Below are 26,320 nucleotides of genomic sequence, written 5' to 3' on the forward strand. Positions count from 1 at the left end.
CAAACAAGTGAAATGCTGTAAATTAGTTCCTATGTGGGAAAAGACACTTTTATTTTTCAAAATGCTTGAAAAAAATTCCACGGGGTGGTGGTGCCTGGGTCACTCAGTTGGTTAAGTGTCTACCTTCAACTCGGGTCATGATCTCAGAGTCCTGGGATGGAGAGCCCTGCATCAGGCTCCCTGCTCAGTGGGGAGTCTGCTGCTCCCTCTTCCTCGGCCCTCCTCCTGTTCTCTCTCTCAAATAAATAGATAAAATCTTTAAAAAAAAAATTTCAGGGGGCTTCAAAAAGCAACAGAAAACCAGAACTAAGCACAGTGCCAGCCATATAATAGATCATTGTCAAGAAGCCAACACCTGATTTGAGAGGTAGGGTGAAGGACTTGTGGGGGAATAGGGAAGGAAAAAATGAAACAAGATGGGATGGGGAGGGAGACAAACCATAAGGGACTCTTAATCTCACAAAACAAACTGAGGGAGTGGGGGTAGGGAGAGAGTGGTGGGGTTATGGACATTGGGGAGGGTATGTGCTATGGTGAGTGCTGTGAAGTGTGTAAACCTGGTGATTCACAGACCTGTACCCCTGGGGCTAATAATACATTATATATTGATAAAAATAATTTTTAAAAAAGAAGAAGCCAACACTTGAATTGAAAAGCACAAACTTGACAACAAAGACCAGGGGCTGAAATGAAAATCATGGGAAGCCCACAGTCTGGCTTCTACTCTGCTGCTTCCCCTGAGTTCACCTTTTGGGGCACTACAAGGGCAACTTTCCAAACAGCACCTGACAAGTGAAAGAAAAGGCAACTTGAAGAACAACTCACTGTTCGGCCTGGAAGTCCTGGCTCTCCAGCATCACCTTTCATCCCCTGGCGCCCCTAGAGAAACAATGAGAAAACAGTCCTCAGGCATTTTACAGAGATTAAGTGAAGGGGAAGACATGAGTCACTTACGAAATCTCTATCACTTCATAAATCCAATATAAACACATTTCGGAAGGTAGAGTGAATAAATCATTTTGGGGATTGATGCTCACTTTTTTAAACCACAAATTCTGTGTTCTGATTTCCACTTGTTACAGGATAATTTTACACAATTATAGGATGATATACTTACTACTTTAAAAGGATATACTTTAAAAAAAAAAAAAAAGGATATACTTTAACATAAGGGATTTTCACATAAATAAAATTTGAAGGGAAAAAACTACTTTTTAATTTAATATATTTAATTAGGTGCTCATTTTAATAGGAAGATAGTCAATGAAAATTATGTTGTAACATAATTTGGATCTTTATAACTACATGATAGAAGACATTTGCTAAAAGACCAAGTTGAATTAATTTAAACTAGTTAATTTAATGATAGTAGTAAGACAGGTAAAAAGCCCCCAAACTCCCTTTTGAACAGAAGAAGCTAAAAGTAGAGATAGTCAACAATTTTGAGCGAAAAAGCCCTATCCCTCCACATTCTCATTTCTAGCTATATCTGATATTGATTATTTTTCCTCTAAGTGCCAAAAAAAATTATCTAGTAAGGCATCTTAATAGATAATAAATTTTATTTTATTTTATAATAAATATAAAATATTTATAAATAAATATAAAATTTTATGTTATTTTATTTTATTTTTAAACTGTACAGTTATCATAATTCTTCTACTGTATTTTTTTGTTTAAGACATAGAAAAAATTGTATTAGTTAAATAAAATATGAGTCTTAAAGGGTATGAACCTTTTATAACTTCAGATTTGCATTTGGAACAAAAGGTCAACATTTTATTTAAAAGTTTTTGTTTTGTTTTTTTTAAGGAAGTAATGACATAGGTAAATAATGCAAGCTTGCCTTGAGGTCATCAATATTAGCTACCTGCTGCAAAGGCTGAAAGTAATTTCAAAGCTTTCAGGATGCTGAAGAACCTATTACTTTTTAAAGGTCAAATTAGTGGCAATAATTTTTTCTACACATTTATCCATTATTACACACAATATTTACATATCTGAAATAATAGTCATAAGAAGTTATCTCAATGACTAACCTTATTGAATTATCAGAAAACACCTGAGGTTGGCAAAATACAGTAAAAAATATTCCACTTCAACTTAATGTTAATTCACAATCCTCACTGAAATACAGAAAGCCCTTGTGCTTACTTGTTCTCCCGGAATAGAGAGTCCATTGGGTCCCTGGGGACCTGGAGGACCCTGGGGGCCTGGAGGACCTGTGTCTCCACGAGGGCCAGGGGGTCCCTAAAATACATAAGACAGAAACAACCACAAAGTCATGTAATAACCTTCCAGAGCTAACATCCAATCAGAAGCCTATCGTCATAACTCTAAGACATTAATCATATAATGCTGGTGAACATTTTAGAAATCTACACACCTATAAAAGCATTTATTAATACCATTCCTTTCTTCCCTTTACTACTCATTAAAGACCAGCTGAAAAATGCAATAACATTTTTCATCACAAGAGCACTTAATTTTCCAAAAGTCCCATTAGAAGTAGATTTTTTTTTTAAAAAGTCACACTGAATATATTCATACATTTGTATTTCATGAATTCATATGAGATTGAAGCTTGAATTTCAGTGGATTTGATTTAGTTTTAGCTAGTCCTGATTTCTCTTAGACTTGGGCTTATTTCTGGGGCTAATGTATACATGAATTAAGCAAGGCAACACAGATATCCACTAAGAAGATGCTTTATGCTGGAGCCTCTTTGCAACATGTGCAGGTGGAAAACATGTGAACTTGGAGTCAGGACCCTGGGTTAGCATCCCAGTCTCACCCTTTCCTAACTGAGTTAGTAATATTATGACAAAAACTTATGACAATTTTTGACAAATTATGACAAAAATTAAAAATATTATGACATTATCTTCATAATAGATTGCCCTAATAAGCTTGTGTTGGACCTGGTAGAAAGGGCTCAGTGACCCTCAGTGAACACATATGTGGCCCCTCAGCTCTTCTCTGAGACAGGTGAAATAAAGAGCAGCACAACTGCTCCCAACCCTCTCTGGCTTCCCAGCGGGACTCTGCTCCCTGTGTGTCTTCCCACTGATGACTGGGTGACCAGCTCTGTGTGTCCATGTTGTAGCAGAACCCTTAGGTTTGTGGGCAGATTTCCCATGTGAAATTCTTATAGCAGTGAGATGCCTTTAACAATTCTTTCTCTGGTAGTCTAATCCATCATCTTGACAACCAGAGACAAGGCACAAGTATCTATATTGCCTAAAGCACACTAAACTTGACCTAACTTGCTCAAGGTCACATATCCCCTTAGTGGAAATTTGAACAATCAGACTTCAACATCTACGTGAAAATGTTAATGTGCTCTGAAAATACTTACAACTGCCCCGCTGATTCCTCTTTCACCTCTGGGACCTTTAGCACCGGGTCCTCCCTAAAATACATAGTGAGAACACCTTTTAGGGTGAAAATAAGGACAGTAGGGAGAAGCTGATATACAGAAATTACTTCCAGGAGCAGGGTGTTCTCTAGGCAATCAATACTACCAATATTACCAATAACCAATATTGCCAATACAATCAACAGCTACCTTCTAAATACTGAAGTGAATAATACATGTCATAAATATGTGGGGAAAGAGAATTTCAACACCTTGTACATTTTAAGTGTCTCACTTTTACATTCTGAACTTACCTTAATCATTAGCAAGTTTTGAAGTTCATTTGAAAATTTCAAGTTTAATGGAAAAAATAAGCATTACTTAAATACAGTAAGGAGAAAATTCTGTTTTGGAATTATATGTATGCATTCTTTGGAGAAACTAATATGCAAAAAGAAGAGTATCTTGAAACTCTCAGAATCTTAGAACATGTACTTTTAGTAACTGAAATTCAGAATTCATTGAACAAAGAGGAAATAAATATGATAGTGATATCCAATAATGTTATCTTATAATTAGAGGACAAAAAAAACCTTTATTTTTCAAACACATCTAAGTCACACCCAGATATAATTTTGTGATTACAAATATAAATCAGGTAAGTTACTGTTAATAAAAAAAATAAATAAATAAAAAGTGATAATTCCAGTGACATTTGATTCTATATGTAAGAAGCTGGTTTGTAATTAACCTAAAATCAATTTACATTATTTAATATGACCCAAGTGTGATAAAATTTGGTGTTCCGCGAATCTCAGAGTTTTTCCTACATTAATCAACCATTTTCTTAAAAGAGGCCAATAGACCTTAGAGGTATCCCTTCCATTCCACAAAACCATGCCAGGTTAGATCAAGAGGTTCCACACTGATTAGTGAAAACTATCACTGCAATCTTCAGTGATGTGCCTTGCACTTTCTTGGTCTCCCTTCACCCATGAATAGACCTGGTTATAGACTTCCTACTCAAGTTATTCTAAACCCCTCTATTTAGAGTTTATGATACCATCACATACATAAATTACCCTCCTTGCATGTTATTCTCGTTATATGCCTACTACATAAAGTATACGTATCCTAATTGTTCTAAATAAGTTGTTCTGGGTCAGTTTCTCAACATGACTCCATAACATACATACAAGAAGCTTTTAGGAGACAGAAGAAATTTTCCAAAATCATGATTATAGATGGAAACCCAAATTCACATCTTTAAGAGCAAAGCTCTTGAATACTAGCCACTATCAGTCATTCCTGCATGACTGGAGAAATGTATGCAAATGTGTCCAAATTTTCTTCTTGATTTATTCCGTTTCCGATCCCAAAACATACCACAAAAAGTCATCTGAAGTTTAGCTTGCTCTGTCCTAGAAAATACAGATGGCTAGAAGCATTTTATCCACTCTATATCGGCAAAAAGATGATCACTCCAAAGATTTAGAGGAAAAGCTAGGACTGTTGCAATTCCCTTACCGCAGGCCCGGGTGGACCTGGAGGTCCAACGCTGTCCTGTGTACATGTGCAAGCATTTGGAAGAGCAGGGCATTTTGCTTCATCTCTCTGAAATTTTGAAAAGCATATTTGCCTATGAATTAAGCAAACAACTTCCATTCCTTCCCCTCCCACTTATATACACAAGGAAATCTGTTTCTCAAGTTGAAGAAATCATTTGTATTTGGCATGACAAACGGTCTTATGTTGAATCCTGCTTTGGTCCTTTACTTCTTTATTTTGTTTTACTTCAGGAAACCTTATATGACAAGTGTTTACAAAACCGCCATGGGGACCTCTGGTAATTTAATATAATTTTTCCCTAATCCAGTTTTAGAGAAATGCTGAGTAGCTCAGCGAGTAATACCATTTCATTTGGGGTAATATTTAAAATCCTTTCCGAGGCCAATAAGGCCTTACATGTTCTGCAAACCAGTACCACCTTACCCATCTCACTGCCTACCACTGCCCCTCCAATCACATAGCTCCAGCCCCCCCTGTTCTTACTTAATATTTCTCAGATATTCAGGGCACTTTGTGGCCATAGGACCTTTGCACATACAGTCTCCTCCAACTGGAATGCAGTTTCTCCCTTATCCACATTGTCCAACCCCTCGCTTCATCAGGTCTCTGATTAAACCTCACCTTATCACTAGGGGCTGATGGTACTCACCCGGCTCTCTATCCCTTCACCTGGATTTGCTTTGTATCATAGGACTTTCTACTTTGTAATGTAGTGTATATCTACTTGTTAATTCTTTCTCTCCCCCTTCTTTCCACCTGAATATTCATTTTTCACTGCTATAACCCAAACACATAGAATTCTGCCTGGCTTAAAATAAATAGGCATTCAATAATTATTTGATGAATAAATAACACATTCATCCTGGGGATATATGCAGCTCACTGCTTGCCCAAAGAGTCCAATCCATCATTACGTTCAACTTTATAACTATCACCGTTTACGCAGTTACAATGAAGGAAAACCATCATCTCACAAAGTAATATAGTTATGTCGGCCATAAGCCTTAGATATCCAGAGATGATGGTTCATTCTGTAAAATGCTGATATTTTACAAGCTATAGGAGGGTTTTGTAGTAAGTAGATTTATCAAACACGCTGACTCAGCAGGACTTTTCTAACTATACATAACCACACTGGCTGGGAGGGAGAATTTCCAGATGTCCTCTTGTAGTATTCCTGGCTTTGGAAGGAGGGGTCGTTGGCCTGAGCTGTGGTAGTGGGTGAGCATGCACATAATGTCTGTCCCTTAGCTCCATGCTGGAGACTCAGCTGCTGAGTGCTACTTCCTCTTCCGGACCATCTGCATCCACATCCTTTATTCCAGGAGGACTCTTAAGGCCATGACAAATTCCATTCCATTTTACTTACCCTGGAGGGAATATCACAGCATCTGTCTCTACTGGTCCACACCGGACTGCAGACAATATCAAAATTCTGGATTTGGAACTGCAAACAACCAACAGCAACATCAGCTAAAGATGCACGAAAAAACATTTCATATTAACTTTTCCACATTGTAACCTTTGTCAATTTCTCACAGAGACTCTCTCAAGGGTGCAAACTCTTGAGAGCAACGTGATCCTTACTTCCTAAGGAAAGAACATAGAAACCTATGCCTAAGAGAAAGCAATATTAAGGCAAAATGCGTATGTGAAATTCCCACTTCTGATTCACTTCCTTAGGTAAAATAAAATGTTTGATTTTGTTTTGTTTTTTTTAAGAGAACATTAATTTCTTCATTTGAGAATTAAAATCTTATTTAATTAATAATTTGAAGACTCTACACATTTAAATCAACTTTGGAGAGTACACCCTTGTAGAAAAATTACATTAAAAGAATTCTTCATTTATTCTAAAACTGATGCTTTTATTTTCATAAATTCTTACCTGGCCGACTAGGAACTTTCATGATAAACCTCAGTTTAACTATTTCAATATAGTATATGCTTTCTATATTCACACATTTTAAAAATAAAGCTCTTTTGGTGAAAAGGAAGACTACTTGGATATAGCCATCCTTTTATAAACCTGTTGTAATTATTTTATATGAAAAACAAATCCAAAACTCAATAAAAAGTCTATGTGTAAGCTTGTTGAATTATTGCTGTACACCTAAAAGTAATGTAACATTATGTGTCACCTATACTTCAATAAAGAAAAATAAAAAGGTATATTCTAAGTGCTTGATAAATCTTAGTAATCATCATTATCATTGCTATTAATTTAGAGGATTAAACATATTAATTATTCTATTAATCTCTAAAACTTTTTAAAATTTAATTAAATTATAAGTCAAGATATTAATCACAGCACATTAAGTTTGCACTAATTACGTCTACATTGTGGAATATAAACTTCACTTGTGAATCTAGGAGAAGGAAATCCTGTCCACGGAAGAAAGCAAATGCAATTAAAAAATAATAATAAAAGTCAAAGATGTTAACCTTGCTTTCAGAACAGTATTATTATTGACTGACATTTAATTTGAACTTAATTAATTAGCCTGAGACAGTGAAAACTCTAAATTTAAAACTGTATTACTAGAGAGCACTGTAAATACGACTGGCATGCTCCCGCCCCAAACTAGAGTCAGTTTAAATTGTGAGTAATGCGGTCGGTCAGCTGGTTGCCCCCAACGCCGCTCTTCCTTCTGAGACAGATGATGACTCCTCTGTGAGAGACGGTAGGCTCTATGACAGTGACAGTCTATGTCTGTGTCATTAAGCTATAAATGTTTAATTTCTTGATTGCAAAAATTTGTACTAACAATTGCTATCTTTGAAGAACAAAAAATGAGTTATTTTAGATTTCACTGATTATCCTGGCAACTATTTGTGTTGTACTCTCCAACTTGATCCAGTTTCAAGATGACTACATGATGTTCTCTGGTGCCTTACATCTTACTTTGTTTCTAGCAGTCAAGCACATTACTGTGTTCTGTCAGTACCTAATTCCTCAATGTAACTTTTTCATGTTTCAATCTAAGACATTAGATAATTAAAAACTCCCGAAGGGAGCACCTGGGTGGCTCAGTTGGTTAAGCATCTGCCTTTGGCTCAGGTTATGATCCCAGGGTCCTAGGATTGAGCCCTACATCGGGGGTGGGGGGAATCTGCTTCTCCCTCTGCCCTTCCCCTCTGCTCATGCTCTCTCTGTCTCTCTCTCAAATAATAAATAAAATCCTATAAATAAATAAATAAATAAAACTCACTGGGAAAAAAAAAATTCACTGATTATTTTTAAAATGTAATCTCAATCTTAGCACAAGGTACCAAGAAAAAAAAATGATTACTTACTGTGGCTGATTTCCTCTCCCCTTTAAGAAGTTTTCCAAGAATTTCATAACCATCGGTTGTGATATTTCCAGCTTCCTTGATATCTTTTTCTATGATTTCATAGCAGTCGATGTAAATCTTAACACTTTTTGAGGTCACTACGATATGAACCTAAAAAGATCATTTGTTTCTATTACAAAGTTTCTACCCAAAAAAACTTGGTTGACTCCTGCATTTTTCAGATCACAAGTTAAAAAATATGTTCTTTAAGTTTCTCTTAATCCAAATCAAGTCTTGGACTAAAAATCCAACAACCAGGCTGCAATGTCAATGTCATTTATTAACAACATCAAACTGAAGGAGCCCTCATCCACACATACGGCATACCCATTTCCTAGTTTACCATATGTACCACTACTGAGATGACCAGAGGTGAGTAGTAGATTAAATGATTCCATTAACTATAAAGAACTATTCAAATACAAATTAAGAAATTATTAACATATTATTATATTCAATAGAAAGGAGCCTCAAATGTCTTCCACTGATTTTGCTAAATTCACTATTTAATCTGTTAACCCTTAATCTCAGTCAAAAAGAACTTGTACACCATATACATACCAAACATAGTAAAGAATTAGCACACGTCTTCTATAGAAATTCAATTCTGAAAATCAACACATATAAGATTCAATTTCCTTATAAGGAAAGAATCTTATGTTGATTTATTTCTTATTTGATATTGAAGACACTCAGAATTTGAAATCTATTAGTGCAGATAATTAACAAAATTTTGGTATTTTAACAATGTAAAAAATTGTTGCAGGTAATCTTTGAGTTTATAGTTATGCTCCTAGTTTCCACTTACCACAGCACAAATACTCAAGTAAGTACTTGATTACTTTGAAAAGTTTGGCTCCAAGTTAAAAGGAATAGAAATTCTCTTAAGTGCTTTGAGTTAATAAGCATTAGGATAATCTCTGGAGATGTCTTTAAACAGGGAATATTTTTCCCATATAGAATCACCAGCAAAACACTAATTTAGTGCATCAATTAGTTTTAAGTTTGAATTTCATATTGATTGCTTTTATATAAAAGTATTACATAGCCTGCTAAAAATAAATTTCATCTAATATTGAATTCAAGAAGAACATTGTATATGCATATCCAAGATATTTATTATCTAATAAGAACTAAAACTTGGGATTCCTGGGTAGTTTAGTCAGTTAAGCATTCAACTCTTGATCTCAGCTCAGGTCTTGATCTCAGGGTCTTGAGTTCAAACCCTGCACTGGGCTCCACATACAGCTTTAAAAAAATTTATTTGCTGGCTCTTGTATGAATAACCTCAGAGCCAGAAATTCACAACATATTAAAAAAATCAGGGACGCCTGGGTGGCTCAGTTGGTTAAGCAGCTGCCTTCGGCTCAGGTCATGATCCCAGCGTCCTGGGATCGAGTCCCACATCGGGCTCCCTGCTCTGCAGGGAGCCTGCTTCTTCCTCTGACTCTGCCTTCCACTCTGTCTGCCTGTGCTCGCTCTCGCTTGCTCTCTCTCTGACAAATAAATAAATAAAATTAAAAAAAAAAATCAGAGTACCCCCCAAAATTATTACAAAATCAAAATTTTAAATTTGTAACAAAATTATTCTAATTGTCAGCCAATACCAACCATTAAGAAATTGATTTTAAAAACATATTTTGTTACAATCTCTTCAATATGTTTCAATACATTTTAAACACATGCATAATAACATCTCACAGTGGGTTCTTTATCTGTAGACTATTCAGGGACTATTTCCCAGCGTGAAACATTTTTTGGTCACAGAAAAGTAGAAAATAGCAGGAACACTCTTATCAATTCATCTCCCTTCCCAAGCTCAGCCATTCCCTAAATCTTTATTTTTCATCTATTCCATTTTTTCTTCTTACCATAAACTTCTCACTTGGAACAGAGACCAAAATCTTGTCAAGAGAATCCTTAAGGAGCCATAGTTATTTGCCATTCCTTATTTAAGTTCTTTTAGGCTATTCATCATCTCTCCCAAGAGCCCTCTGCATGTCATTTTCATTAATTTCCTGCTATCAGAGTACCACTCATTCCAAAAGACTGAAGAACTTTAGTTGCCAAATTAGATGGAAAATGAAAGAAAAGTGAACCTTTGGATCAGTAAAGAATGTTAACAGTGACTGAACTTGGCACTTGAATTGAGATAAGTAAGAATAGGTTAAAAAAAATGGGGTGGAGAAATGGAGGAAGAAAAATAACATGGTGAAAGTAGAGAAGAAACTAAAAAAAGAAAGATCTGATGAAAAAAGAAGGTAGATATTTGAATAGAAAAGAGAGCTTGTCAGAAGGAAAAAGAAGAGGCATTACATAAAACCTAAGAACACAAATGCCTCTCTATAAAGGCAAAGAAGGAAATGTCAAAAAAAAATTAGCTTGATTTATAATTAAGGACTTGTCACTATAGACCTCCGCAAAATACTGCCTTTTTTTATCTTAAGTAAAATAAAGTATTTGATGAAACTAAGAAATTTAAAAATAATAATTTTAAGTTGTTATCAGTTGTTCGTTGCAGACTAAATTTCTAATAAGTTCAGACATATGCATGGAAAAATAAAATAGTTCTTTTTAGCAAGTACTCAAAAGTAAGTTTAATAGGTGTATTAATGAGCCAAAAAAGTTCATAAGAACTTAGCCAAATTCAACATCTACTATCAGATAAGGAGCAGTTAAAGCTAATATTATTTGTCAAACTAGAATTTGCTTTTCTGGTGAGGCATTTATTTTACTGTACTTCATCATGGAAATCTGAAAACCGTTAAGCAGATATGACATAATACTCAGAAATCTTTGTTTTTCCTTCATTGTTTTGGTTTTTTGGTTTTGTTTTTTGTTTTTTGGTTTTTTTTTTTCCTCACTAATGTGCACATTGAAGCCACTTTGAGCTCCATGAGGAGAGTCCCTTGCCATCTTTGGCAAGAGTGATTCATCAATTAAAAAAAAGATTCTGGAAAGAAACTAAGATTCTCAGGAGTAGAATCTGTAAGGAATCTTGCTAAACTATTAAAGTACAGGAAAGTTCAATTATCACTTGAGAATCAGACTGAACTGGAAGTATTTGTCTTCTGCGCATGAGGACTAATTTTCTGAGTGCCATACTGTTGCCCCAGTATACTTCCCAACAGGAAGTATTCTTCCTGTTATCTCAATCCAAGAGACAGAGGAATACCATTAAGAAGTCCATTCCTAACCTAGACAGTTCTCATTTCAATGATCCCAACTTTAGTATTAATGTGTCAATTAATCACCCTTTAGAAATTTGATAAAAAGTCTACATTATCCTCTGATGTTGACATGCAAAAGACTAATGAAGATCAATAAGAATAAACCATCCCCCAAGAATCCATCTTAGAAATTTTAATATTTTTTAGAGAAAACATAGCGAGTGTATTGAAAAGTTAATCTTATAATTGAAAAGTTAATCTCACAAATATGTATATTAATTATTTTGGTAGATAATCATAACTTTTGGACTAGTATGTTTGTAACTTTTCAATAAATAAGCACGCAGAGCAGCTTACTATGTTCTAAAAAAGAACAATTTTATCAATTAAAATACAATCCACAAAAATTAAGCTTTTGAAATGAGATGACATTAAGGTTCACAATAAAATGGTAGGTAGAAAAATTAGGCATCCAGTACTATGTACACTATGTGACTCATACTTTGTAAAGACAATAGCATTGAAAATATATCAAAATGTTAGTATTAGTTATCTCTTTATTAGAAGATCATTGTTTTATTTTAAATATTTTTGAATTAATCAAATCCTTGAAAATGAGATTTTGTTCTTAAAAGACATAGCTATGTTTCTACCAAGTTAACCTGACATTTTAATAAATTATAAATTAGTTTAAATTTTTAAGTCATATTCTTTTTCTATAAAAAGGATAATTTTATGTTTTTACCTTGTGAAAACTTCCATAAAATAATGTCTTCACTTCATCTGTGTCAAATGTAACAGTTTGCACCTCACCTCTTGTATCCTTGTTAAAGAATGATAATGTCTTGCTAGCAGCTGTAACCAACACATAATTGTTATTAAATCACACACGTGGCATGCTTTATGTTGAAAGTATTAACAAATAGCTCTTGCTGGAGAGATTTTTAAAATATTCAATCATTTAAGTAAAGATAAAATGTAATTAGAATATTTACTGACATATTCTAGGATTCAACAGTACATTAAAAAGATTATTCACCACGACCAAGTAGGATTTATTCCAGGGCTGCAAGGTTGGTTCAACATCCGCAAATCAGTCAATGTGATACAACACATCAATAAAAGAAAGAACAAGAACCATATGATACTCTCAATAGATGCTGAAAAAGCATTTGACAAAGTACAGCATCCCTTCCTGATCAAAACTCTTCAAAGTGTAGGGATAGAGGGCACATACCTCAATATCATAAAAGCCATCTATGAAAAACCCACTGCAAATATCATTCTCAATGGAGAAAAACTGAAAGCTTTTCCGCTAAGGTCAGGAACACGGCAGGGATGTCCATTATCACCACTGCTATTCAACATAGTACTAGAGGTCCTAGCCTCAGCAATCAGACAACAAAAGGAAATTAAAGGCATCCAAATCGGCAAAGAAGAAGTCAAATTATCACTCTTCGCAGATGATATGATACTATATGTGGAAAACCCAAGAGACTCCACTCCAAAACTGCTAGAACTTATACAGGAATTCAGTAAAGTGTCAGGATACAAAATCAATGCACAGAAATCAGTTGCATTTCTCTACACCAACAGCAAGACAGAAGAAAGAGATATTAAGGAGTCAATCCCATTTACAATTGCATCCAAAACCATAAGATACCTAGGAATAAACCTAACCAAAGAGACACAGAATCTATACTCAGAAAACTATAAAGTACTCATGAAAGAAATTGAGGAAGACACAAAGAAATGGAAAAATGTTCCATGCTCCTGGATTGGAAGAATAAATATTGTGAAAATGTCTATGCTACCTAAAGCAATCTACACATTTAATGCAATTCCTATCAAAGTACCATCCATCTTTTTCAAAGAAATGGAACAAATAATGCTAAAATTTATATGGAACCAGAAAAGACCTCGAATAGCCAAAGGGATATTGAAAAAGAAAGCCAACGTTGGTGGCATCACAATTCCGGACTTCAAGCTCTATTACAAAGCTGTCATCATCAAGACAGCGTGGTACTGGCACAAAAACAGACACATAGATCAATGGAACAGAATAGAGAGCCCAGAAATAGACCCTCAAATCTATGGTCAACTAATCTTCGACAAAGCAGAAAAGAATGTCCAATGGAAAAAAGACAGCCTCTTCAATAAATGGTGCTGGGAAAATTGGACAGCCACATGCAGAAAAATGAAATTGGACCATTTCCTTACACCACACACAAAAATAGACTCAAAATGGATGAAGGACCTCAATGTGAGAAAGGAATCCATCAAAATCCTTGAGGAGAACACGGGCAGCAACCTCTTCGACCTCTGCCGCAGCAACATCTTCCTAGGAACAACGCAAAAGGCAAGGGAAGCAAGGGCGAAAATGAACTATGGGGATTTCATCAAGATCAAAAGCTTTTGCACAGCAAAGGAAACAGTTAACAAAACCAAAAGACAACTGACAGAATGGGAGAAGATATTTGCAAACGACATATCAGATAAAGGACTAGTGTCCAGAATCTATAAAGAACTTAGCAAACTCAACACCCAAAGAACACATAATCCAATCAAGAAATGGGCAGAGGACATGAACAGACATTTCTGCAAAGAAGACATCCAGATGGCCAACAGACACATGAAAAAGTGCTCCATATCACTCGGCATCAGGGAAATACAAATCAAAACCACAATGAGATATCACCTCACACCAGTCAGAATGGCTAAAATCAACAAGTCAGGAAATGACAGATGCTGGCGAGGATGCGGAGAAAGGGGAACCTTCCTACACTGTTGGTGGGAATGCAAGCTGGTGCAGCCACTCTGGAAAACAGCATGGAGGTTCCTCAAAATGTTGAAAATAGAACTGCCCTATGACCCAGCAATTGCACTATTGGGTATTTACCCTAAAGATACAAATGTAGTGATCCAAAGGGGCACATGCACCCGAATGTTTATAGCAGCAATGTCCACAATAGCCAAACTATGGAAAGAACCTAGATGTCCATCAACAGATGAATGGATCAAGAAGATGTGGTATATATACACAATGGAATACTATGCAGCCCTCAAAAGAAATGAAATCTTGCCATTTGTGACAACATGGATGGAACTAGAGCGTATCATGCTTAGCGAAATAAGTCAAGCAGAGAAAGACAACTATCATATGATCTCCCTGATATGAGGACTTGCAACATGGGGGCTTAAGTGGGTAGGAGAAGAATCAATGAAACAAGATGGGATTGGGAGGGAGACAAACCATAAGTGACTCTTAATCTCACAAAACAAACTGAGGGTTGCTGGGGGGAGGGGGTTTGGGAGAAGGGGGTGGGATTATGGACATTGGGGAGGGTATGTGCTTTGGTGAGTGCTGTGAAGTGTGTAAACCTGGTAATTCACAGACCTGTACCCCTGGGGATAAAAATATATGTTTATAAAAAATAAAAAATTAAACAGCAAAAAATATATATATATTTACTGACATATTTTTAAAACATTAAACATAAAATAATATATAAAAAATGATATATATAAAATAATATATATCAAGTAAATATATATATTTATATAAATATAAATATATAAATATATATATATATTCAGAAGGTTCTTAAAGAGATGGAAAGAGAAAACATAATCAAAAATACATATGCCTGTGCCTTAGTATAAGATAAAAATCCTTACGATCTGCAATCACTCCAACTTGTGGTTTGTAGTCTCTATCTGTGATTTGCCAAATTGCAAAAGGGTCACTGGGAGTTTCTGGGAGAAGTCTGAACAATAATATAATCGTGTATGAAGAAGGGAGTCCATTTGGGTGTAGATCTCTGTTGGATAAAACATAATTGATTAATTAGTATTTAATAAGGATTTCTCACAAGAAATAGAAGATATTTTAAATCTTTGTATGATAATCTCATTATCAGTAGTATTAGAATCCATTCATAATAATCTGGCTACATATTAGAAGAGGGAAATTTAGGAAACACATCAAAAGAATACTAAAGATTCATGACATAAGCAGTTAATAGATTATTTATATTTATACATTTATAAATATATATATTTATGTATATAAATACATGTATATGTAATTATAGATTCTTTACAATCTGCTAAAGGCACAAAAGTCTGGGAAATAGCCCTTAGTTCTTTTAGTCTACTATTAAAAACTGTTAATATCCTATTAATTTTTTCTAGACACAAAGATGATTATAAATTATATAATAATTTTAGAGTAATAAACATTCTATCTATGGATGTAATTTAAAAAGAATGAATCTTATTAAATATACTTAATTTCCAATGTCAAAGGTATGAGATCATAAGTCATATGGCTTAAGGTTTTAATTTCTCCATCCCTAACTCTAATCATTTTTACACTTTCAAATTCCTCCCTTGAAATTAAATAAATCACATAATCTCCAGAAGCTCACATGTTCCCAAAAATAAAACCAGTAATAAATGTTAAGGCCATGTACATGTGCAAACGTTTAGTGATAATAAAGGATGTGATTCAATTAAAAGGAAGTGTTTCTTGGCTCTAAGTCTGTTAGACAAAAAATGTGGTTCCATGTGTTCTTCCAGAGTTGAGTCAGTCATTGTTCTGGGGGAAGCTTTGAAGTAGGTAGGATTGATGGGTTTCTGTTTGAGACCATTTAATACTTTCTTCCCGAAGGCAGGGAAAAGGCTTTACTTATCAACTCTTGGACAGAAAAGAAGCTATTCCTCCACAAACTTTGACAGAGGGCACAGAGTATCTCTTAAGGTTTCATGTCCCAGTACCACACCACTGGTATCTTTGGGATACAATGCAGCCCTGCTTCTTGAAACATATGTTCTGGGCAAGCTGACATGCTGCCTTTTGTATATGCAAAAACCCACTACCTTCATAATATTCCATGTCAAAAATATTACCTTCTCCATACATCTCTCACCCAATCTATTTTTCTCCTTCCTCTGTTAGTGAGTGCTTATGAAAAAACCTCTAATTGCATTTATGCTTCTTTCTTTCAGCTTCGTTCAGCCACAAGTTCTGACTCTTGAGAACACGGTAGGCTGTCATAAGTTAAAATGTAGGAATCATATCTTGCGGTGACTGAAAGTTAAACACTGACAAAGCTAAAGCTGTGAACCAACATGGTTAACCATGAAAGAGTTAGGAACTTCCAATGTGGTCAAACTACAACAATGTGATCTGCGCTTTCTTAAAAGAAATTAGCTTTGGTTTTAGTCTGAATTTTCCATCAGCTTTCTTAGAGCATTTCAAATTTCAGACATCATTTTCTGACCCTGTCCTAAGGTTCTGAAGGCTATATTTCTCCTTGTTCTTTTTTCTCCATAAGCTGCCAAGCACATATTTTCAACATTAAAGTGTTTTAATTCTAATGAATAACAAAATACATATTTTAGTTATGATACCCAGGTGAAAACGTTCATGAAGTGAAATAACAACAGCTAGAGATACCCAACAGATTGCCAGAGTACTGGCCAATAAAAACTAACCACTGTCTGTCTGATCTTGGACAAGCAAAACTGCCACAACATTTCATCTTCTGAAGACCTGAAACACTAGAAAGAATGCCGGCTCCCATTCTGCATTTACTCCATTCAGTCTCTCTGCACCACAGGGAGAAATGTTCAAAATAATTAGTTGCCTTCCTATTTAAAAATAAGTAGTTGCCTTCCTGTTTAGAAGAAGGCTTAAATCTATAATCCTCACCTTAAACCCTCAAAGGTCCATAATCCATAATACTATAAAACCAGGATGAGATTCTTGGGTCTGAGAATAGAAAGGCTTGAATCCTAGTCTCCTAGGGGACCCGATGGAGTCCTGGGACACCTGACCCAGCTGTATTTAAGGAAACTAAATTGAATCTTCCATAAGGAGACTTCTGACGATTCTAAAGTTTCTAGATTCTAAGAAATCAGCACAAATTCTAAGAAACTCCATGAAGTGTCAGGCCCATGAAAAGAAAAGGAACCTCCTAGCAGTCCCACTTACGCTGTGGGCTGATTGACAAAGGCGTTCTTCTGAAGCTTGTAAGCTGAATAGCTGGGGAAAGACCCTGACTCCAGAGAGACTCCTGGTACAGAAGCAAAATTCTTCTCTGTCAGGTTGTATGCTTCGAGCATCTTAAAACCTTTACATCAAAAAAAGAAAAGCAAATATTGAAATGAGGTCATTTTAATGATTTTATTGCTTAAATCCTGAAATAAATTAGTTCAAGGGTATAAAGGCTTACCTGGGGACGTGTAGCCATCCAAATAAATGAGAGGGCAACCTGCAATGCACAGTGCTCCATAAGTACGATTCATCAACACGATATACACACATACACACACGGAAGTCAGCTGTGTACCTGTATCAAGTAACTGCTGATTCGCTTATAAAAAATAGCAACAATCTACCCCTTTTTAAGTTATTTTTGTACACCTCGTGTATGCGGTAGAAATTCTACTACTGACTGGTATAATCAATGTTTTTGAAAATTTCTCCACTCCAAGTGGGAATTCTACAGTGTTCTTATGAATAGTTAAATAAAGTTAAAGGATTTTAAAAGGGAAGCCAATAACTAAAATATAATTAAAAGAATTAAATTTTCAGATGTTCTTCAATAAAGAAGCTTCCTCCCAAGAGATTTTTTTTTCATTTTATTTTATTTCTTTTCAGTGTTCCATCATTTATTGTTTTTTTTTTAATTTTTTATTTCTATTCAGCGTAACAGTATTCATTGTTTTTGCACCACACCCAGTGCTCCATGCAATCCGCGCCCTCTCTAATACCCACCACCTGGTTCCCCCAACCTCCCACCAGCGCCCCCGCCCCTTCAAAACCCTCAGATTGTTTTTCAGAGTCCATAGTCTCTCATGGTTCACCTCCCCTTCCAATTTCCCTCAAGTCCCTTGTCCTCTCTAACTCCCCTTGTCCTCCACAGCATTCATTGTTTCTGCACCACACCCAGTGCTCCATGCAATACGTGCCCTCCATAATACCCACCACCAGGCTCACCCAGCCCCCTACCTTCCTCCCCTCCAAAGCCCTCAGTTTCTTTCTGAGAATCCACAGTCTCTCATGGTTTGTCTCCCCCTCCGATTTCCCCCAACTCACTTCTCCTCTTGTGTGTATGCAAAGGCAGGAGGAGTTTGTCCCTATTTAACCATCTTTGCCATGCTACTAAGCCTCATGTTGGCTACCAAACACCACCTAACAGTGAGGAGTGTGCTGTAGTTTTCACCGTGGAGCCCCCAGAGCCAGGGCTACCTGGGGTGGCTTTCAGGACCCCCTGTTGTTCAAGGGAGACAACAGTACTTCCAGACCCACTTCCCCCAGGGAAGCTCCAGGTGGAGCTTCAGGGTAAGCTTTCATAGTAAACCACTGGTGTTTGTTGACTATTGCCACCTCTACGGGGAGTCTAAGTTTTCGGTAATGCTAAATAGGGGGAAATATAATACTTGTAAAGCACAGCTTTTCCTAGGACCAGTGGTCTGTACTAGCCACAAAACTGTCTTAAAAATATGATATCCCAAGAATTAGCACTTATGGATGGGGAAGAGGATAAATTGAGTGAAATAATTAATCTTTGGTCCTTCACTGTATTTTAAAAGCTGAACTTGAAGTCTTGGCAAAAAGGAAAAAATCTACACCCAAAAAAACAAATGAGAACCAAGTGCATTTCTATGGAGTGCACACGCAAAGGTCAGTGTTTTCATTGCTCCCTTGAATCACGGATGTTGACAGAACAAATACCAATTGATTACTAATAGGGAAAACCTTCATCTCACAGAAATGCTTCTATAAATGCATTTCTAAGCTGAAGACTAATTTACTCAAACGTCATAGCATTGGGATGGTGGGAAAAGGGTTATGTTAAAACATTTCATTTCCATACAAGGAATATTACATCGTCAAGGCTAAAAGCGGACCTGTGACAAACACACATTCAGCACAATCTCAGTAGGAACAATGACTCATCATATTCCCAAGTGATTTCCCCAGAATCTATTTATGCACAGACTTGATCCCATATAGGACAGATAGTTGTCCACTACGCTGTTATCTCCCACTAAGCTGTTATCTTCCAAAACAGGTGAGATTGTGAATCCCTTTGGACCATGACTTACTTGAAGTGGCAGTTTCACAGACAAATGTAATGAGGTTGTCCTCAATCTTCTCAAAAGATTCAAAGTCATCAACAATGAACACGTGCCGTTCGCTGGGTTTGCTGGCGATGTTGGCAAGCTCGTTGTAGTCAACGTCAGCCACGCCAACTACAAAGACACTGAACCCTGCAAAGCAGTGGTTATGGAGAGAATTATATATCCCTTTCTCTGTCCTTTGTTATTTCATCAATTCAAAATAAAATCTTTTCAGAAATGATGCTGTATTTTCTCAGTAGATGCAGCAAGTCCTTTTGGTTGACATAAACTCTCTTTAATAAACATGTACTTCTCCCAGGTCTTCCTATGTTCTGGCTTAGAAAACTCAACTAATTGGGTTTCCTAAAATAAAATCCTATCAGTTAAGAGAAGCACATTTTAACAGCAGAAAGTGGTGCACATTTCCTCACAGAGAACACAGTCCTAATATACCCACCCATTCCATAGCTCTCTTAGGCACTATTAACACTTCAAGCTTATATAATTTGGAAACCAAGAATGGGCTCATTTTAAAATTTGAATTCTTGAAACTGATATTCTCAATTAAACTCAAGCACAAAGGAGACACTCTGGCTACTTTCAAAATGGAATCGACAATTCCCACTGGCAATAAACTTTCATTTATTTAGACTAATACAAATAAACAAAGAGTCCACTCCAAAAGCTTAATTTGAAAGTAGAAAAAGCAGACTATATAAGAAGTCAGTTCTCTAATGAGATACGAATAAGGTAACCTAAGCAAGTATTCATAATCCCAAATTTAAATCAGCCAAAACCCCTAAATTGTAGATATCTCCTTAACATAAAGGCAAAAATTTATTTTAAAAAAGTCAGTGCAAAGAACAATATGTGTTGAAAGAAAACAGTATGATTTCGCACTAATCATGACTCATATTTTAGCCAAAGAATCATGTATATGCAGATGACAAATTCCATATAACAAATTATTTTGCAATTTACTACAATAGATCATGCACAAAATAGAATTCTCTCCAAGATATATTTACCTTGGACTCTACCTGGGGTTTGAAATTTAGGGTTGTGGAGAGTGTGAATGCTGGTAAGACCTCATTTCATCTCTACTAATTCTTTTAAAAAACAAATCCAAGGGGAAGTTGTTAGCAGGAGGTTCTCAGGATATTTGATTTTCAAGGTCTACCCCAAAGATGTCTTCCTGAGACCTCACTATACCTCCTTTTAGCAATCTGCCTTCAGTCTGCATCTGCAAGGATGTGCTAAAAGATAAAGACTTCCTTATGTTTCTCCTTGCTCAGGGACCCAGCATCAAAGTTCACATCTGCAGGAAGCCTGCTCTAGAAGCATCCTCTAATTGCATTCCATAGCCTTCCAGCCACTGTGGGGAAGTTAGGTTTTTTTTTTAACACACCTCAAGTCACATCTTGAACAAAGATATACACATTGTCTCTTTTGAGCAATCGCTAAACCATCCATGATTAAATATAAACTAACATTTCAAAGGTACAGAGTCCAGAGTAAAGCAAAACAGTAAAGTAAAAGTAAAGTGAAGTAAAAGCAGCGGTTTCATCTTTTGCTATCATTCCTGAACATGTAAAACACATTAAGATAATGAGTGCAATCACTAGGCATCAAATTCATGCCTGTGCTTACCTGACTGCTGGATGACCAAAGCTGCCTTTTTCACCTCATCCTGTGACCGACCATCTGTGACCACAACCAACACCTTGGGGACATTCTTCCTCATGCCGCTCTCCCAGGTCAAGACCTTCTCCTTAATAAATGTGAGAGCCTTGCCTATAGAGTGCAACATGGAACATTTTAGTGTCAGTTCAGCAAAAACTATCCCAGTGCCATTAGTCACACTCAACTGATAAGAATCTGAATAATGAAATGTGATAGTACACCCAGTTCTACCACTCCCAAAACTTTGGAAGGTGAAGGTCTACATAAACTTTGATAAACCGTACCTGTTCTTGTGTTGCCTCCTCTGTACCTAATATTCTGGAGGGCTCCCAAGGCTTGGGCCTTGTCATTGTACGTGTTCAGCTTGAACTCAGACTTGACCTCATCACTGTACTGCACAAATGAGACCTGAAAGGGAATGTGGTCCAAGGTGAGGTTAAGACACCTCTTTTTATATTTTAACTTTACAGTGGCTCCTCCTGCTGTTGAATGGGGAAGTGCCTTAGAGCTAACAGAATATTATAATCTTCTTATAGCTAATACTATAACACTGACTACTATTTCCTCATTAAATTCTCTCATGTCTACTCTTCGATGAAATTGCCAATCACAGTAACATTGTAAATATGCTGTAGTCACATGGTAACCACATCCTTTCTCTAGGATATAGAAAGGGATGGGTAAAGCTGGGGAAGAGTGACCTTCCAGGATTAGATATGGGAACACACCATCTGGAATTCAAATGTCAGCAAAGCAACTGGTTCTCAGCCAACTGCTTCTTCTTACCACAAACTTAGTAGAAGTATGATTAACTGGAAAGAATACAAGCTTCATAGAATTCAATGGGCTCAAATCCTGGCTCTGCCAATTGGTAGCTATGTGACCTAAGGCAAGTTCTCTGCATCTTGGGGCTTTTGTTTTCCTATCAGTAAAATGGAGATAATTATACCTAATTTCTAGAGTTGTTTAAAGGACTGATAATCATATATAGGAAGTAGCTGGCCCATAGAAGTTAATAAAATATAGTACTTATTTTAAATTTTTACTTTTTATCAGAAATCTCAGTTTCTAAAAGAAGCCCCCTCCCCCCAAGAGGGGCTTGGTTGCTAACACATTAAATTAGGACTATAACTAACTAGCTTGAATTTTTACTCTTCTTGGGTTGCAAAAATGTTCAAAGGATTATTTGGAGATTTGAAATTTGTACATTCCATAAAAGAAGAGTGAGTTGTTTATGAAATTATTTGTGGCTTCTGTCAAAATCTCTTATTTTCCTAATCTAGAATGCCACAATGACCAAGTACAAAATACCACACACCCACTCCAGTCACTATTCATCGCTGAGTCCTCTAACTTAACAGGGCATGACAATCATAATGCATTTGGTTTCCAGAACACTAGATGACCTTTTATGGAAAAAGTATCATCATCAAAAGTCTTAAGAAGGAAGTCAGAGTAGGAATGCCCTAAAATCTCCAAAAGGAATATCATCTAGCCAAGAAAATACCTAGAGGAGGGCTTATTTTTCTATTTGCCATTTCTACCCAGCTCATTCCCAAAAATTCAAGATAGCATGCGTCAAGAAAATACTAAATAACAGAAGTCAAAACATAGCTTATTCTGAAAAGCCTTTTTTTTTTAAGAATTATTTATTTATTTGACAGAGATCACAAGTAGAGCGGCAGGCAGAGAAGTGGGGGAAGCAGGCTCCCTACTGAGCAGAAAGCCCAATGCATGGTTCGATCCCAGGACCCTGAGAACATGACCTGACCTGAAGGCAGAGGCTTAACCCACCTAACCACCCAGGTGCCCGAGCCTTTCTACGTAAAAAACAATATTCAAAAAAAAAAAAAAAAAAAAACCCCAGCAAGACATTACAAATGAATAACCACCTATGAAATAGTACCTACCTGAATTCCAGCAGGACTGATTTCATCAAAGGCTCCCACAGTATTGAAGATGAATTTTACAACTTTATTAAAATTATCATCCCCGATACTCCAGGAAGCATCAGTCAAGAATACAATATCTGCCTTGGCCCCTTTGCATACTGGGAGGAAAAAAAAAAAAAAAACGAGAAACCCCAATTCTTGTGAAATATTTCATTCAAATGAAGTTACAAAACCAAGAAATGTAGCCTAAAACCTCATAACTCAAAGTGAAGTGCAATAGCAGCAGCATCTCCTGGGAGCTTCCTAGAAATGCAGGTCCTGGGCACTACCCCAGACCTCCTGGATCAGATTAGCAACAACAAGATGCCTAGACAAATCACATGCATAATAAAGTTTGAGAAACTCTAGTCTAACTACCCCTCAACCTCTGCTCTGGAATTACTCCATCTGTTTAGATCCATTATGCAAATATATGCTCTTCCCTCATGGAACTATTCAAGTGGCTTCAAACAATGGATGAAGAGGAAATCAAATGAAAAGCAACAATGTCCAGAATTTAAGAACAGCCATCAGTGGGTCTGGAGATTTTGTATGTAATTATCAAAAATTTGGTACAAATAGTGTCTTTTCATTTTAAATTAAATCACTAAAATTATTCAGAGGGAAGAAAGGGAAGGGATAAAATAATGTCTTTGATTTGAATTTTTAGACTTGGAGGGTTAAAAAAATTGAAATTTTAGTATATAAAACTTAACATGTACACTATACAGCAAGCACCAACAGTAAACTCTAATGTAAACTGTGGACTGTGTTGGTGTAGGCTCATGGATTGTAACAAATGCACCATTTTGGGGCTGGATGTTGATACTGGGAGAGGCTGAGTGACGGGGCTGGGGAGGGGGGATACATATGTGACTCCATGTAGTTTCAACTCAGCTGTGCTATGACTCTAAGACTGCTTTAAGAAGTAGAATCTACTAAGAAAAATAAAAACTAACATTTTTATGCCAAGTTTATTTACTGAATTTCTTTCAATAGTCTAATTTAAAGAAACCCATTATTATTTTATCTTATAATAATGATACATTTGCCCTGTATATTATTTTATCCTATAAGAATACTTTTTTTTTAGTTTTATTTATTTAATAGGCTTAATAAAGTTATAGCATTCTAGAACCTTTAAAGACAAAAGAAAAATACTTTAAAAATACGAAGTTCCTTCAACTAAATGCTGAAAACAGAATGTGAGCAAAGAATAAACCAGTAGTTAATTAGCTTAAACTTAATCTGATAAAACACTGAGAATTGCCCTCAAATTACTGTGAGACCAGACTTATTAGCTCAGCATGTCTTTTTGCCAGTTCACTGCAAGTGACTGAGGTGCAAACTTCAGTGAATGAGCATTTTTTAGCTTTGTGCAATCCAGGGCAGAAGCCAGGAATTCCAAAGCCAAAGGCCCCCAGGGGTAGGTTGAAGATACAACCAAAACAGTTCACAGTGCCTACTGATGCCAGCAGCCAGGAGAAAGAAATGCCCATCATGTGACTGCGGACGCAAAGTATCACTACACATTAATCTGCAAAACTAAGGAAATGGTTCCAACTGAAGAGCTATCGTTTATGACTGATTTCATAAATAACAAAATGGGCCTGAGAGAGGAGGAGAACAATTACTGATAAACTTTTTTTTAATCTAAAAACTCTTCAGCAAGAATAGTAAATCAGAAATACCCTATATCAATTGGAAATCATGAATAGGCTCCATAAATAAGGAGTCTATAAATCCTATCAGCCGAATGTACTGCCACTTACCATCCCGGGCAGGTGGAATTGTGGGAGGGGGAGGAGGCGTGGGTGGCTCCGTAGGAGCTTCTGTTGGTTTTACAGCTAGAATTTTAAAAAAAATTAGAAGGATAACTAGAAGAACATAGGAGGATAATTAGAAGAACATAACCTGTACAAATTCCATATCACATATCACATTTTAAGAGCAATTTAACTCCTAGATAGCAGACCAAGTCTCATAGACTGGAAATTCTATTTTATCCAAATTTAGTATCATTGGTAGTCATTCCAACACTGACTACAGCTGCAGAAAACAAAACCACAAATCAAAGGACACATGGAAGGCCTTCGAATAAGGTCAATGAGTAAAAGTCACTACTATTGGTGCATATTCTGCTTCTCACTGCCAGCTAGAACCACATTGCCCTCCTGTAGCCTTATCCTTAAAATAACACCAACTTTGTAACAGGGAAAACATGGATTTGTTGTAGAGAAAGGTCCTGAACCAGCCACAGATTCCTTCTTCATAAATCTGCCATCTTTATAATCATTACTGTGGCCCATAGGGAAAGGTGGCTAAGCAGGAGTCACTTAAGTCTCCCTCACCTAGAACATTCTATTTGGAAGCCTTACAGAGACTTTCAGATTACTTAAAAACTTACTGGTATGTTCTTTGACAGAGACTCCCGGTCCCTCGAGATTTGGTGTCTGCACAAAAACAGTGACGCCATAATCAGCGTCTGGTGAAAGACCAGTGAAGCAGTGACTGGTTTCTGATCCACGCACTGTGATTTCTTGTCCTCTGGTTCCTGATTATGACAAAAGGAAATACCAGTGTCACCATCAGTTATATCTAAAGACATTTTTATATATCATTTCATCTCTTTTCCTGAAGCTTAAAATGTTTTTACTATGTGCTCTAGTTCTATTATTATTATTATTATTTGATTTTTTATTTTTTTGGCACACGTACCATCAGCAGGGCTTAGTTTTAGCCTGTAGGAGGTGGCTGCCCGGTGAGGAGACCATCTAACACAAAATGTATCCCATCCAACCTGGTAAGTTTTCAGATCTGTCACATTTAAATACACTACAACATAAAGAAAAAAAAAGAAATAAATTTACTTCACAAATAAAAACAAAAAAGCATACTCTTAATCATAACAATTTTGAAATTTCTACTGTGGCTGAAAAAAAAAAATGCCTAAATTCTTAGTATGTCTCCTTGTAAGAAACTTAGATGAAACATACATGGAAATGTGGTACAGCTAAAACAGACCTCTCTTTCTATCACTAATTTTCAAGGGAAAGACATTCCACATAGTTCCACTGGACACTATAAATGACAAAGATATCTTATGTAAAATAATGATATGTTTCTAAAGGGCTATTTTC

General features: G+C 36.2%; 1 protein-coding gene across 5 annotated transcripts in view; it reads right to left on the reverse strand.

The window, feature by feature from the left end:
• Positions 1-26,320, reverse strand: part of COL12A1 (collagen type XII alpha 1 chain) — a 121,072-nt gene that overhangs the window by 16,009 nt on the left and 78,743 nt on the right. For all 5 annotated transcript variants that reach the window (XM_059178470.1, XM_059178473.1, XM_059178474.1 and 2 more), the window contains 17 exons: positions 25,899-26,015; positions 25,588-25,734; positions 24,953-25,027; positions 23,160-23,299; positions 21,534-21,657; positions 21,217-21,360; positions 19,552-19,716; positions 17,673-17,711; positions 17,432-17,570; positions 15,112-15,254; positions 12,179-12,288; positions 8,225-8,374; positions 6,297-6,374; positions 4,886-4,972; positions 3,359-3,412; positions 2,155-2,250; positions 826-879 (listed from right to left, as the gene is read on the reverse strand). In XM_059178470.1, coding sequence (XP_059034453.1) covers positions 826-879; positions 2,155-2,250; positions 3,359-3,412; positions 4,886-4,972; positions 6,297-6,374; positions 8,225-8,374; positions 12,179-12,288; positions 15,112-15,254; positions 17,432-17,570; positions 17,673-17,711; positions 19,552-19,716; positions 21,217-21,360; positions 21,534-21,657; positions 23,160-23,299; positions 24,953-25,027; positions 25,588-25,734; positions 25,899-26,015 — 1,862 coding nt within the window. The remainder of the gene's footprint in view (positions 1-825; positions 880-2,154; positions 2,251-3,358; positions 3,413-4,885; positions 4,973-6,296; positions 6,375-8,224; positions 8,375-12,178; positions 12,289-15,111; positions 15,255-17,431; positions 17,571-17,672; positions 17,712-19,551; positions 19,717-21,216; positions 21,361-21,533; positions 21,658-23,159; positions 23,300-24,952; positions 25,028-25,587; positions 25,735-25,898; positions 26,016-26,320) is intronic.

The sequence above is a fragment of the Mustela lutreola genome, chromosome 6 (genome assembly GCF_030435805.1).
Source record: "Mustela lutreola isolate mMusLut2 chromosome 6, mMusLut2.pri, whole genome shotgun sequence".
Taxonomy (NCBI): domain Eukaryota; kingdom Metazoa; phylum Chordata; class Mammalia; order Carnivora; family Mustelidae; genus Mustela; species Mustela lutreola.